General features: G+C 44.5%; 1 protein-coding gene across 1 annotated transcript in view; it reads left to right on the top strand.

Annotated features, from left to right (window-relative positions):
• The window catches only part of ATP6V0A4 (ATPase H+ transporting V0 subunit a4), a gene marked incomplete at its 5' end in the record, with an annotated part of 44,413 nt that overhangs the window by 5,532 nt on the left and 23,931 nt on the right, over positions 1–14,950 (top strand). The window contains 7 exons of the mRNA XM_081287264.1: positions 2,278–2,403; positions 2,801–2,895; positions 4,391–4,517; positions 7,071–7,153; positions 8,515–8,608; positions 10,909–11,121; positions 14,065–14,215. Coding sequence (XP_081143390.1) covers positions 2,278–2,403; positions 2,801–2,895; positions 4,391–4,517; positions 7,071–7,153; positions 8,515–8,608; positions 10,909–11,121; positions 14,065–14,215 — 889 coding nt within the window. The remainder of the gene's footprint in view (positions 1–2,277; positions 2,404–2,800; positions 2,896–4,390; positions 4,518–7,070; positions 7,154–8,514; positions 8,609–10,908; positions 11,122–14,064; positions 14,216–14,950) is intronic.

The raw sequence follows: 14,950 nt of genomic DNA, 5'->3' as shown, positions 1-14,950 counted from the left end.
TTTCTGCTTCTATTGAGATGATCATATGATTCTTATCCTTAAATCTATTGATGTGACGGATTACATTTATTGATTTCTGGATGTTGAATCAACCTTGCATCCCTGGGATACCCCACTTGATGGATGTGCACTATCGTCTTAATACGTTTTTGTATTCGATTTGCCAGAATTTTATTGAGAATTTTTGCATTTGTTCATTAGCGATATTGATCTGAAGTTTTCTTTCCTTGATGTGTCTTTTTCTGGTTTTGGAATCAGGGTAATGTTGGCCTCATAGAATGAATTGTTTCCTCTTTTTCTATTTCATGGAATAATTTGAGGACTATAGGTATTAGTTCTTCTTTGAAGGTCTTATAGAACTCAGCTGTGAATCTATCTGGTTCTGGGCTTTTCTTGGTTGATAGGCTTTTGATGGTGTCTTCTATTTCATTGCTTGAAATTGATCTGTTTAACTTGTGTATTAGCCTCCTGATTCAGTTTGGGTAAATCATATGACTCTAGAAATTTGTCAATGACTTCAATATTTCCTATTTTATTGGAGTATAAATTTTCAAAATAGTTTCTGATTATTTTCTGTATTGCTATAGTGTCTGTTATGATATTTCCTTTTTCATCACAGATTTTAGTAATTTAGTAATTAAGAGAGTTTCTCTCTCCTTCTCTTCTTTAGCATGGCTAAGTGTTTATCAATTTTATTTATTTTTTCAAAGAACCAATTTTTCGTTTTGTCAGTATTTTCAACTGTTTCTTTTGTTTCAATTTCATTGATTTCAGCTCTGATTTTAATTATTTCCCGTCTTCTATTGATTTTGGTGTTGATTTGTTCTTTTTCTAGGGCTTTGAGTTGTAATGTTAGGTCATTTATTTTTTGACTTTTTATTTTTTTAATGAATGATCTTAATGCAATAAACTTTCCTCTTAGCACTGCCTTCATAGTGCCTCAGAGATCCATATTGGTTCTTGTTCTTGAAATTAATTCCTCTTCACTACTATAAAATATCTTCTTTGAATATAATGTACTTCATCCATTGTATTGTTGATGGACATTTGGATAAATGGTCTTTCATATCTATATATTATTTGTTAAACCTCAGTATTATATTCACAAACTGCACCAGATATAGAGTTGTTCTTATTGAGTTTTGAATGCCAGTAGCTGTATTTTTCATTTTCATTATTTCCAACAGTTCTTTTTTTTGTATCTACCTGTTCTTTTAATATTAAGACATTATTGTTCTTAGTAAGAACAACATTGTTGTTGTTTAATAAGGAATAAGAATTTCTTATTTATTTATTTAACCTGGGATTGAACACAGGGGCGCTTAACTATGCCACATCCCTAACCCTTAAGGCCTCTCTAAGTTGCTGAGGCTGGCTTTGAACTCGTGATCCTCCTGCTTCAGCCTCTTGAGCTGCTGGGATTATAGGCATGCTTCACCGTACCTGGCTATTTATTTTTTTAGTGAAAGCAATACCTTCATTTATCTCCAAATATTCAAAAGAAAACACACACACACATACACACACACACACACACACACACATACACACACGGATGTAGCTCAGTGACTGAACACTTTCCTACCATGCATAAGGCCCTGGGTTTAATTCCTAGCACCCACCAGAAAAACAAAACAAACTTTAAAATCTTTTTTCATACTGCTCTATAAAAATGATTTCATGACCTAGGGTTTTGTGTTCTGATTTTGTTGGTGATTTATCTTAATATTAGATTTTATCACAAGCCTTATCTTTTGGTGTCTCCTTTTTGTAAAGAAGGTTTTTTTGCTTGTTACTGTCTCGTCGTCTGTGCCTACCTTTCTCTGTTTCCTTTTCCCACTTGCTTATACCTGGCTCCCCAGATTCTCACCTGGAACAGGAGGTGGCTCAGAGGTGATACAAATTTTTCTTCCTATATTTAATCCATCATTACAGTGAATTTGGGGCAGAGGGAATTCTCAACATGTAAATCCCCTCTGTCTTCGCTGTCTAGTGTTATAAAGGAGGGAAGGATGCCTGGGCTTCCCCATGAAGGTGCCTTCCACCTTGAAGAGTGTCCTCCCTTCCTTCCCATTGATAAGGGAATCCTGGAGAGCGGGTGGACGGTTCCAGCTCAGGTTCTGCAAGAACAGAGAGTTTGTGGCTGGACAGGTCAGCCAACTTCCAGCTGTGTTAGGGTGCACTGAACCCCTCTTTGGTTTTAGTTATCGGTGTGGGTAGAGTAGGAGCATCATAGTGCTTTCTGTCTGGCTTACCTTCTGTTTCCCTCCTGCATAGACTATTCTAGAAAAAATGGAAGGAGAATTGCAAGAAGCCAACCAGAACCAGCAGGCTTTGAAGAAAAGCTTCCTAGAACTGACAGAACTCAAATACCTCCTGAAGAAAACCCAGGACTTCTTTGAGGTCTTTTTTTTTTTTTTTTTTTGGTGGGGGTGACAGTGTTCATTAAAGGGCCCATTTAATCAAAACCCCGAATTTTCTCAAAATTTGAAAGCTGGCTGATTCGGAACATGTTTCTGTCCTGTGGCCAGATCATCAGTGAAGGGGAAGAGAATGTACCCAAAATGGCTCTGACAGAAGGAAAAGTCAGAGCAGAAGGACAGTTAGTTTGGGTAGATTTGGGGTTTTCGCAGAGAGAGACTGGGGACGATTTTTGGTCTGGCAGGGAGCACTCTGCTGTTTAATTCTGTTAATCATTCTGTGGAGAATTAAAACTCCTTTAAAAACAGACAAAACCTTAAAATGTGGGTGCCTCTAAGATACCATTGCATTTCAATGACAGTGGTGCTTTGGATTTCAGACGGAAACCAATTTAGCCGAAGATTTCTTTATTGAAGACACTTCTGGTCTCCTGGAGTTGAGAACTGTACCTGCATTCGTGGCTGGAAAGTTGGGGTCAGTGTGACTCTAGGTCCTGAGTCATGGGTTTCCTTGAGTGTTTGAGGGAATAAATGAAGGAACAAAGAGCCACTGGAGTGGTCACTGGTGCCTGTGGATGCAGCAGACCCCAGGGCCATGGTGCCAGCAGCTGGGGTGGAGGTAGTGAGGGCTCCCTCTGTGTCATGGCCGTGCTCTTGTCCTTCAGCCCAGAGAGTGCCACGCAGGGATAGAAAGCCTGGGATCAAGCCCAGAAAGATCTCCTCAACTCTTCGTTGGGTTTGGCCCTGGGTTAGGGGGTATACAGTTTTTCTTTATCTTTAAATGGCACTTGGGTAACGTGCATTTGGAGTTTGAGTTTTTAAATGTAATTTTAGAAATGATAGAGTTATCCAGTCAAGTCATTTCCAATTAGTAGCCATATGATGTATGACATTGACAAAAATACATGAGGGGATTTCAGGCTGGGGTTGTAGCTCCGTGGTAGAGAACTTGCCTAGCATGTGTGAGGCATTGGGTTTGATTCTTAGCACTGCATATAAATAAATGAATAAAGTAAAGGTCCATCAACATCTAAAAGATTATTAAAAAAAAAACAACAAAAAGCAAAATTGGGGGATTTCATTCAGTGTCTAAGTGAAATTGATGAATTTGAAGATATTCCTGAACATTGTGGGTTTGGGATTTCTACTATTTTATTCAGCTAGTTATTGAGGGCCTGCTTTTTGAGGCACTAGGAATTGAATTTGAAGTGAAAGGAATAAATAATGACTGAAAACATTTGGAGCTGGGGGTGTAGCTTGGTGTACTTGTCTAACATGCACAAGGCCTTGGGTTCCATCCCCAGCATTGTAAAAAATGTTTTGGTTTTTTTTTTAATTTAATGGTAATTTGGGATCAATGTATGTTTAAACTGATAAGCCAGTGAAAGTCACCACTTTAAATATCGTATTAGAAGTTTGTGTCAGCAATTGTTAAATATCTGAATGATGAGAAAAAACAGAGATATATAAAAATCAATGTGTATCTCCTTCTTTAATTTTTTTATAATTTATGCATTATAATTATACATGATAGTAGAATTCATTGTGCCATATTTGGACATGCACATAACATCATTAGATCAATCTCATTCTCAGTATCTTATCTTTTGTTTCCATCTTAACACATTAAAAGTTTTTGGTAAAAATGCACAGAGACCATTATTGAACACTTATTTCCAGGAGCTGTAATTCTATATTGAATATTCTATCACATTTTTAATTGGAATAAGTAAATATGGAGTATTGGGATAATTTTTTTTTTTTAAAAAGCACCTCAAAATGTCAAAGAGAGCAGAAGGTCCAAAGGGACTTGGGTAGCAGGGGCTGGGATGTGGGCTGGCCTTGTGATCCCTGTCCCCAGCTGTGTGAAGACACCCCCAGTTTACAGAGCGAGGTGGGCCATCCTTCTGTAGTTGTCCCATGGAGCCTGCTCTCTGGGCTCCAGTAATGTCTCCTCTTCTACTGCCCAGGTTCACAGCTGGAGTGATTAACAGGGAGAGGATGGCTTCCTTCGAGAGGCTGCTGTGGCGCATCTGCCGGGGCAACATCTACTTGAAGTTCAGTGAGATGGACATGCCTCTGGAGGATCCCGTCACGGTGGGAGGCCCGGGCTGCAGGAAGCCTCCTCTGAGATTCCTGGAACCGTGTCATGACAGTCTGGCTCTCAAAACATTGAGTCTTTAGTTCTGTGAGACTAGCACCTCACAGAGCTTTCTTTCTCCAATCTCCTCTTTTTGCCCTTTTTCTATATGTTTGAGAGATCACTCTAGGACTGATTCTTGTTAACACCTCATAGCTGATTGCATTTTCCAAGTCTTGTACCTAACTTGTCTCCAGAAACTTAGCTGTACCAAAAATCATGTAAGTGACAGCTGTATCTTAATCACAAAGCACCAAGAAGCTATTTAGGTCAGTTTCTCAAACTTCAGTGTGCCCATGAGCATAGATCCAGGTCACATAGAAGTGACCTGGGATCTTGTTAAAATGCAGATGCTGGCTCAGTGGGGCTGGGGCAGAGCCTTGGTGCCTGCAGCTCTTACAGCCTCCCAGAAGATGCTCACGGGGTACTGGTCCACCGCCACAGGCTTCAGCAAGACGGACTTCCAGGGGCTTCTTCCCTGAGAGCGTCACATAGGGTTAATTCCCATAGGGTATTGATTCCTCCACCCTTCCACTGAGTATTGAAATCCACTCACTCTTTAGTTCCAAGAAATCGAGCTTGTCTCTAAAAGAGTGTAATCGTTTCCAGATTAGAGGCTAAAAGAATTAATTTAAAGTTTTATTTGATAAAGAACAACTCAGGAGGCTGATGCAGGAGGATAATAAGTCCCAGGCCAGTCTGAGCAACTTAGCCAGACCCTGTCTCAAAATAAAAAATAAAAAGGGCTGGGAATGTAGGGATGTGGCTCCCCTGGAGCACCCCTGGGTTCAACCCCCAGTGCCACAAAGGAAGAAAAAAAAGAATAACAACAACAGAACTCTCTCATGATTAAAATAGATGAAATTTAAAATAAGAAGGAAACACACAAAGCATTTAAAAAGCACTATAATGTCTTTATTCTTAGTCTCTTCTTGTACTATTTTTTCTCTAGACTGTAGCCATAAGCAGGTATGATTTTATATGGTTGTTGTATATGTGGAAATGATTCTTCTTTCCCTCTTCAGTTTAGGTAATATGAGATTTCCTTGATATCATTACCCGTAATTTCTATAGGTTATCTTCAAATTTGACATTGAATCATAGTTTTTCATGATCATGTTTTTTTTTTTTTTTAAATTTTTGTTTGTGGTACTGGGGATGGAACCCAGGGGCTCTTTACCACCAAGATACATCCTCAGACCCTTGTATTTTTTGAGACAGAGACTTGCTAAGTTGCTTAAGGCCTCACTAAACTGCCCAGGCTAACCTTGAACTTGTGATCCTCTTACCCCAACCTCCTGAGTAGCTGGGATTATAGGTGTGCATTACCATGCCTGGCCATAAGTAATATCATGGTAATACAGACAATATTTTAAAACATCTGGAAACTGGAAAAAGATGACCACATTAAAGGCCACCCAATGGATTTCATGAGTCAGAACAGATCCCTGGTTCTGGTGGGTCAAGAAATAAGACATTCAGAAAAAGACCAAGGTAGCATCTTTGGACATAATGTAAAGCAGTCAGCTCAGAAACCCCACACCACTCCTCCCCTGCTCCCATAAACAATGCCCAAGAGAGGACTTTTTTTGAGGCTATTTTAATAGATGCCTATCACTTCCATTGAGTTGATGTGATATTAACTTTCTAATTTTGAACACTTCATTTTCAAATTTTCTCCAGAATATAGACACTATGATGAACAACTTTATGCATGTGGGTCTTTATTTTTTAAATTTATTCTGTAATATGAATTTAAGGAAGATAGGATACTGGCTTAAAGGGCATGACCATTCTTTTTTAAATTTTATTTATTTATTTGTGTATGTGGTGCTGAGGATCGAACCCAGTGCCTTATGTGTGCTAGGCAAGCACTCTACCGCTGAGCCACAACCCCAGCCCCAAGGGCATGGCCATTCTTGTCACACTTGAAGGGTCCTGACAAGTACCTCTCCCCAGGGCACTACCTGACTCAGTGCCCTGAGTGGTATGTGGCGAGTTCCTTGGGTTTACCGTCACTTTTTCCACAGTGGGTTTTGTAACTTTTCCTTTGTTCCCTTAAGTTAATTAAGAGTGAGAAAGCACACTTATTCACTTCATATTTCTTTGCTGTAAGAGTTGAATGATTTCATAAATGCTGTGGAATGCATATTCTTCTTTTCTGTGAATTGTCCAACTTGGACTTGATGAAGCAATTTAAACAACATTCCCAAGCATGCACAGCAAGCAAATGTGTGAGTTGAAAACTAGACACAGCTTTCCTTTTGTTAAATATCAAACACACTCATCCCTGAAGTGCAGGTGTACGTGGGAGAGCCAGCTGGATGTTTTCCTCATACGCCTCGCAGTATCCTCATCATGCCCTTTCTGGATGTTTTCTTTTTTGTGATCCCATCTCTTAGGTAGAGGGCTTAGAGAGGAATTCAAACCCCAGGTGTGGTCCTGTTGGTGTAGCAAATAGTGAGGCTATTACTTTAAGGTCTTTAAGAAAATTTGTTCTGTTTTTCCAGAAAGAAGAAATTAAGAAGAATATATTCATCATATTTTACCAAGGAGAGCAGCTCAGGCAGAAAGTCAAGAAGATCTGTGATGGGTAAGAGAAACTGCTAATGATTCTTTCATCGGTGACTGGGGTCAGGATCAGGTGGACATATGTCATGCAGAACGTACATGGTTGGGGTTCCTTTGAGGTCAGTAGGGTTTAGAATGACATTTAACATGTCAAGAGCTTTGTAATGTTGTGAACAACCAATTAAAAAAAAAAGAATGACATTTAACATGGCGGTGTTAAAAATGCAGCTGACTTTTATAGTTGTGGGAATATGAACAGAGAGAACTTGAATAACATTTAAAGGTAACGAAGAGTAGACATGTTAACCATTCCACTTTATTCCTTGGCATGTGGTATATCTCTTGTCTGCTGCTAAGTAGTAAGACAAGCCAGGTAGTGTACACCTGTAATCCCAGCCACTCATGAGGCTAAGGCAGGAGGATTGCAAGATTGAGGTTAGCCTGGGAAACTTAGAGAGACCCTGTCTCAAAATGAAAATTAATAAGGTTGGGGATGTAGCTGAGTGTAGAGCATCCCTTAAGTTCACTCTCTAGTACCAAAAAAAGAGAAAGATAGCAAACTGCATGGCTAAGTTGTTGCTGATTTTGCAGACTTGTCCTGTATGCAGCCCCTTAGAGTCAGAAATTACCCAGACATTAATACACGAGCTCCTGAAGGGGAGAAGTGTTACCATTGAGATGTCCCATCAAAGTCCAGGTCCTTGGTGTCCTGAACAAAGACTTGAGCAAGACACACAGACGTAACGGAGTACGGATTTATTGAAAGGTGTAGATAGCATTCCGTTGGGTAGAATGAGTGGCTGGGTGAGAGAGACAGGCTCAAGGCTCCAGTGTTGGAAATTAAGGTCTTATATCCTGGACCTTGGAGCTTCTGTTCCCTATCGGACCTGATTGAAGACCTTACCCCATTTTTCCCATTGGTTACCTTATGATAGTGATTAGAATATTGCCCACTTTACTTTCATTGGTTATTTTAAAATTTGAACCTGTGGTGGGAATTGTCATGGTGATGTCCTCAGTGTCATGGTAATGGAATTTATTGTAAATAGGGATGGGACTCATTTCCTGTCCTGTCCTCCAGCGGCTTCTTTCTAATGCCCTGTCTCTGCCATCTTGGTGTCCCTGAACTCCTACCTAACAGAGGGGGCTCAAGCCCACAGGTGATTTCCATAATAGCTCACAGGTTTTGTGGTTTGAATGAAGTTCATTCATGTAACAGAACCACAGTTCAATTTCTGGGACTGCCAAAGAGGAAGCTGTTGTCGTAGGAGAGGGTGGCCATCTGACTCGTGTGGGCAAACAATGGCCTTGCAGAAAAGGGATTGCAGTGTGCTCTGCAGCACTAACCCACCTCCACACATCCTCGGAATGGATTGAACACAGGTTTCGAGCAACCATATACCCCTGCCCAGAACATGCTGCAGAGCGCAGAGAGATGTTGGATGGGATCAACGTGCGGCTGGAAGATCTCATCACAGTGAGTGAGGGGTTCCTGGGTGAGCTGGTTGGGGCCGCCTCTGTCTTTTCTCTCTGAGTCCCATCCCTAGGCCCTGCCTGGAAGGCTGGCTGGAATGTTTGCTGCACTCTTCTGCCTGTGGCTGGAGAAAATTGCACAATTAGAAAACTGTTCAATAAGCCGGGGTGATGATACTGCCTGTCAGCAATGCTTCGCCCAGCTCCCAGCCACAGCCCTAGCCAGCCTTCAGGAGCCTACCTTAATCTGATCAAAGGAACCCTTTATTTCTTGCCCCAGCCTAGATTGAATCTAGGATCCAACTAACCAGCTTACTACGTTGAACAACCAGTTTGACCCGTACTGAATTAAGACGACCAACTAAGTCTGTAAAAACAGTGCATCTGGTTTCGCCATGGGAATACTCGTAGGTCTCCAATTCATTTCCTTGAGAGTGTGTCATCATTCACGGTGACACCGAGGGCTTCTGTGATGGGAACACTCATCCGTCACAGTGGCTTTGAGTGTGCCCACTAAAGTCACCTGGAATATTCTATCTGATGGAATATTCTAGACCAGCACCGTCCAGTTGAACTCTGTGTAATGCAAATGTTCTGTAGCTGGCAATGTCCAGTGCTGTAGTCACTGGCCACATGTGGCTATTGAGCACCTGAAATGTGGTTAGTGCCAGGGAGGAACTGAATGGTTATTTTTTATTTAATTACATGTAAATTTTACTACCTGCCTGCGGTGACCATAGGCCAGCACAACGTGAGATCCTCCATGGGTGGGTTTAGGAATTTGCGGTGTCTGCGTTTGCAAACACTAGGGCCAGGAGTCTCCTTTACCCTCCCAGAAAATCCGTGTTGAATTTCTTTAATCTTCTATTCCTTCATCGTCACTGTCACAGATGTTTCTCTCAAGTAATCCCCCTTGAAGTCCTTTTCCCTGAAGGCTCCCGGTAGAGCTCACGAAGACTGTAACTGGGAGAAGGGGAAAGACACGATGCTCGCGACGCACAGGTCAGCGTGGCTTGGGCAGCCTCTGTGTTCACGGACTTTGGTGGCCCGAGTTGGTCAGTTTCCCCAGCAGTGACTTCTGTCTTCTGTTTAATCAGGACGTGGAGTGAGTCTTAGCCACCCAGGCGGTTCACTCTGGGGGGGCTCTTACAAGAGGATCCCAACAGCAGGCGGGTAGCACAGCCAGGAAGATGAGGGGGCCAGATGACCAGTGGAGCAGGGGGTTCTCTGCCTGGAGGTCGTTCTCAGAGTTTGGGGAGTCCTATCCCTGTCTTATACCAGTATTGAGTCCAGGTCTGTCACCAGGTGTTTCTTTCATAGAGGGAACATGAGCTGTTCTTGAAAGAGTGAGCTCCGTTTTAAGGTTTAGGCAAGTTTTATCTGCTGGAGCAGCTTTGTCTCCTGGAAGTCCTGTGACCAGGGTGCTTTATTCTGCTGAGTGACCCTTCAAGACACCTCAGTGGGCCTGACGGCTATCACCAATCTTACATCCATGATGTACCTTTTACAGAATACTACAGTAGCCACCTGTAAAGGTTATTGAAAAGGTCACCTATTCATTGAATTACAATTAATTTCATTAAATACACTTTGTGTGGGACAAATCATCCATCAGTCCTTCATACATTAATCACTTGTCCCTTCTTAGAGGGATTATGTATCACAGCATGTCTTAATTTTTAGGGCTGCTACAACAACTTACTGTAAACTGGGTGGCTTAAAACAACAGAACCGGAAGTCCAAACTCAAGGTGTCTGCAGGGCTGTGCGCCCTCTGAAGTCACCAAGAGAGGGTCCTTCCTTGCCTCTTCTAGCTTCTGGTGGTTCCGGCAACCCTTGGAGTTCCTTGGCTCATGGATGCAGCACTCCAGTCTGTCTTCCTTGTCACATGTCTCCTTCCCTGTCCGCCCAGATCTCCAAGTTTCTTACGACACCACTCATGTTGACTAGGGCCCATCCTAATTGAATATGACCTCATCTTATCTCCGTATGTCTCCATAATCTTATTCCAAATAAGATTATACTTTAGGACTTCATCTTTTTTTCTTCCTGGGGAGAGGGACACAATTCAACCCACAACAATAGGACCGTGGACTTTAGAAGAAACGGAAAATTTGGTCTTCGCCCCAGGGGTGTAGCCTCTATAGGAGATAAATTCGTGGTGACAGGTAAAGTCCAGATGAGCTCCTTCCTCTGACATAGAAGGAGCCCAGGACATGGGAAGCCATGGTGGCTGATGAACTCCCACCCGTGTCAAATGCCTCCACGCATGTTCCTGTCTCTCTGCGTGTTGTCTTTTGCCTAGGTCATCACACAAACGGAATCTCACCGCCAGCGCCTGCTGCAGGAAGCAGCTGCCAACTGGCACTCCTGGGTCACCAAGGTACAGAAGATGAAGGCCGTTTACCACATCCTGAACATGTGCAACATCGATGTCACCCAGCAGTGCGTCATCGCCGAGATCTGGTTCCCAGTGGCCGATGCTGGACGCATCAAGAAGGCGTTGGAGCAAGGCATGGTGAGTGGCAGGAGAGCTGGGAGGGGGCAGATGAGTCACATCGGTCTCATCAGTCCCTTCATGGGGCTCTTGGAGGTTGTCAGCCCTCTGAGCTTTGCAGGTGACTTCGTGGTTGGTTGGTCTCCATCCTTGTATTTTCAGGTCTTAACCCAGTGATAGGATGCATGAGAGAAACTCCCCTCTCCTGCTCTAAGGGTTTGACAAGTATGCAACATTTCTTTGATCCTCAGTGAATATATATTGAGCACAAATGTGCCTGCCACTCTGCGAGCTGTGACTGCAGATACCACAGTACAACTGCAGCTACCATCCGTTAGCTTGTGAGGTGACAGTGTAGCTGGAGAGACAAATAACCAAGCACCTATGACAAGAGCTGAAGGGAACAGATTGCCCATGGTGTCTGGCAGCTGTGCTAAGCACCAAGCATTTTATTCTCATTGCTCTCACATTCAAATCTTAGTCATGCACTGAGCACTGGGAACTGACCTAGGGCCACATGGGCAGACCATGGCCCTGCCCTTGGAAGCATTCTAGAAAGGGAGATGGGCAGTGTCCAAGAATGTGATTTCAGGCAGCAGTGAGCGGTGAGCTGGAAATCAAGCAGGAGGGCAATAGAGAAAGTTGGGGCTTGTTGGGCTCCCCTATCCACCACATTGACGAAGGAGGTTCCCCTGCCCTAAATCCTACATGTTGGCCTGATATATGGCACCCAACACTGGACAGATGAGACTGATGGTCACACATTCTCAGAGTCCAGGTGAGAAGGACAATACCTGCCAGGCAGGCCCACCTGAAGGTTGCACTTGGACGTGCACTTGGGAGCAGAGGCAACCAGGGGGCCTGCAGAGGCAGGCTTGGTAGTGATCAGAGGGTGAGATGACCTTTGGTTTTGCTGGAAGATGTGATTATTGCTTCACTTGAATAAGCTTATGTGGTAGTGAGGAGGTGAAGCCCATGGCGTTGGGGACTGGATGGGGGCAGCTGGTGTGGCTGATAAGGGAACTAGTTGGGTGGGAGCCTCTCCTTTAAGGTAGGTGGCATATCTGGTGACAGCAGGTGGAGCTCATGGTCTGTTGCCAGATGAACCCTCTGAGCAGGTGGCATTGGAGCAGACTTCCCGAGATGCCACAGGGGCAGGTGGGAGGCAGAGCTAGGCCAGACCTCTAAAGGTAAAGGATTTATGGTGGGAATGGATGAGGAGGTAGGAGCTATGTTCTTCCCCTTTGCACAGATGAGGAAACAGAGGCACAGAGAGTAGTAGTAAGTTGCTCAGAGCCAGACCTGGAAGGCAGGATTTGGATGTAGGGAGTGTTTCTTTTAACCCCAAACCCAACTATGTCTCCACATCATAATCCCCAAACTGCTCAGGTAGAGTTTGGAAATGGCATTTCCCCACCGTGGGCTGGACAGGGGCTGCTTCCTGGAGGAAGGGGTGCAGGAGCTGGACCAAGGTGGAGAGGTCAGAGAGCAGGTCAGGAGGATGGGGAGCAGAGGAGACCTCCTGGAGGCAGCTGCAGCAGGTTTAAAAAGGGGTCAGGGGGCTCAGGAGAGGCTCAGGGCAGATCCCAAGGACCTCACGGCCATTCGAGGGGCCTGGTTTTATTCTCCTGCTGTAGTGACATGATCCAGTTTGCCTTTTAGAAACACCTCACTGCAGCGCAAAGACAGTGGGGCCACCAAGGATGTGGTGTCCAATGCTGGGGTCTGAATGGAACAAAGTCATTCTGTTATGAAGGAGTTAACCTTCCTGTAGGGCCTCTTAGGACTGGCTTTTTTTTGGAGGTGGGGTAGGCATGGATGAGGTCTTGAGATGGGGTCTTGCCACATTGCCCCGTCTGGCAAACCCTGGGCTCAAGTCATCCTTCTTAGCTTCCCAAGTACCTGGGACCCAGGCATGCACCACTGCACCCAGCTTAGGGCTGTTTTGCAGTTTCTTCAGTCCTCTGAGACAGGAGTAGAAGGCCCTAGGTGGGTAGAAGATAGGGGGAGCACGTGGCGGTACCATCCTTATCATTGTCATCAATAAACATTCGTTGCCTGCACCAGGCAGCAGGTTGGCTGCAGAGAGCAGGTACAAGAAGAAAGACAAAAAACAGGAAAAGGAGGCTGCAGTTCTTGCCATCCAGGAGGTGATGACATGCACTGTAATCAGATAATGTCACAATACAATAACCTCCCCCGCCCCCCACACACACACACTGGCTGTGAGAACTCCAACCACTCCAAGCCCCAAGGACACTTACCATGTGCCCACTTAGTGGGACTTAACACGTGAGTGCTCAATTCTCAGCCTCAGTCCTCTAACAATGCTATAGTGTGGGCATTAGGACAAATCCCATTTAAAAGATGCAGACTCCAGAGAGGAGGGGTGGTGAAGGGGGGAATAGCAAGTTTTGATTAGTGGACTGGCCAATTGAATCAGAAGGGACGAGTCCCACGATTGCATAGTTTCAGGAATCTGGGAGACTGGAGGCTCTGAGGAAGGAGCAGAGGGGCAGGAGGACCTAGCCTGGGGCAAGTGAAGGAGTTCAGTTTTATGCTCCTGTATTTGGTGAAGTCGGGGAGACATTGGAGTTAGCAAGCCTAAGCAGGCCGTTAGAAGAGAATTGAGATTTGGGGGAGGGTTAGAGCCATTTGGAAGAGATGGATTCATTCAGCAAAGTGGATGAGCTCTTGAGGGAGGAGGTGAAGGGAAGGGGAAGCATAGAGAGCTGGACCTGAGGCATGAGGTGGGCGTTGGCAGGAGGAGGGAATGGAGATCGTCAGAGATTCAGGTGGGACTTCGCTCTCCAGACAGCTCTGCTGTAAAATGAATTAGATAAGTATTGGGAAGATGAGGTCATGATTCTCAGAGAGGTCAAGAGGTGTCCCAGGGTCACACGGGGTCTGCTGCCCCTAGCCCCAGGCTCACTTCCTCACATGGGTCACATGTTCTTTTTGCAGGAACTAAGTGGCTCCTCCATGGTCCCCATCATGACCGAAGTGCAATCTAAAACAGCCCCTCCCACCTTTAACAGGACCAATAAATTCACAGCTGGCTTCCAGAATATTGTTGATGCATATGGCGTGGGCAGTTACCGGGAGATAAACCCAGGTAAAGACCAGATGTGCTGCATAGCAGGACAGCTTGAAAGTTAAAATTGGTTAAGATGCTTTCTCAGGGGACCTACGAGGAGAATCAGCTAAAACTGTGACATCCCTAAAATCTTATGTGGTGTCCTCATGCCCAGTCTTGTTCCCTCTCTAAGTGCCAATTGGCAATTTGTTGTCTGTCTGCACCTGTTCTCCTTTAAGTGCAGCCTCACTGGGCAACTGAATTCAGTTCCTGTTTCCTTTACCTGTTCAACCTGGGTCATCTCTAATGATCATGTAGGAAAGAGAGAGTGCAAAGTAGATGAGGTTCTTATGCCCTATGCTGCGGAGTCTTTGCAGCCTGATTGGTAGAATGGAGGAGTAGACCAGATGCCTGTTATGCAAATGGCGCATAGTGCTGCCTTTCTCCAGCCTCAGACCATAGCACAGGGCCTCATGGGTTGAGAGTCCCTGATGGTGGTGGAAAGAATACAGAACTCTTAGGAGATGGAAAACTGGTTTTAAATCCCCTCAAACTTTGTGATCCTGGGCAGGTCATCTAACCTGTCTAGGACAGTGCATCTGAAAATTGGGGAATAAGAATCCCTGATCATGGATGAGCTCATGCACTTGGGAACCAAGCAAGTGTTGTGGGTGGGGATGGGGAGGGAAGACCATCACAAAGACGTGGGGAAACTCGGATGTGGAGTGTGGAGAACTCTTTGCTTGGAGGGGCCCAAAGGACAATCAGAGGCCT

Source organism: Spermophilus citellus, assembly GCF_964194105.1.
Source record: "Spermophilus citellus genome assembly, chromosome: 3".
NCBI classification, from domain to species: Eukaryota; Metazoa; Chordata; class Mammalia; order Rodentia; family Sciuridae; genus Spermophilus; species Spermophilus citellus.
Note: the sequence above shows the minus strand (reverse complement) of the source record. Positions and strands in the feature narration are given on the sequence as shown.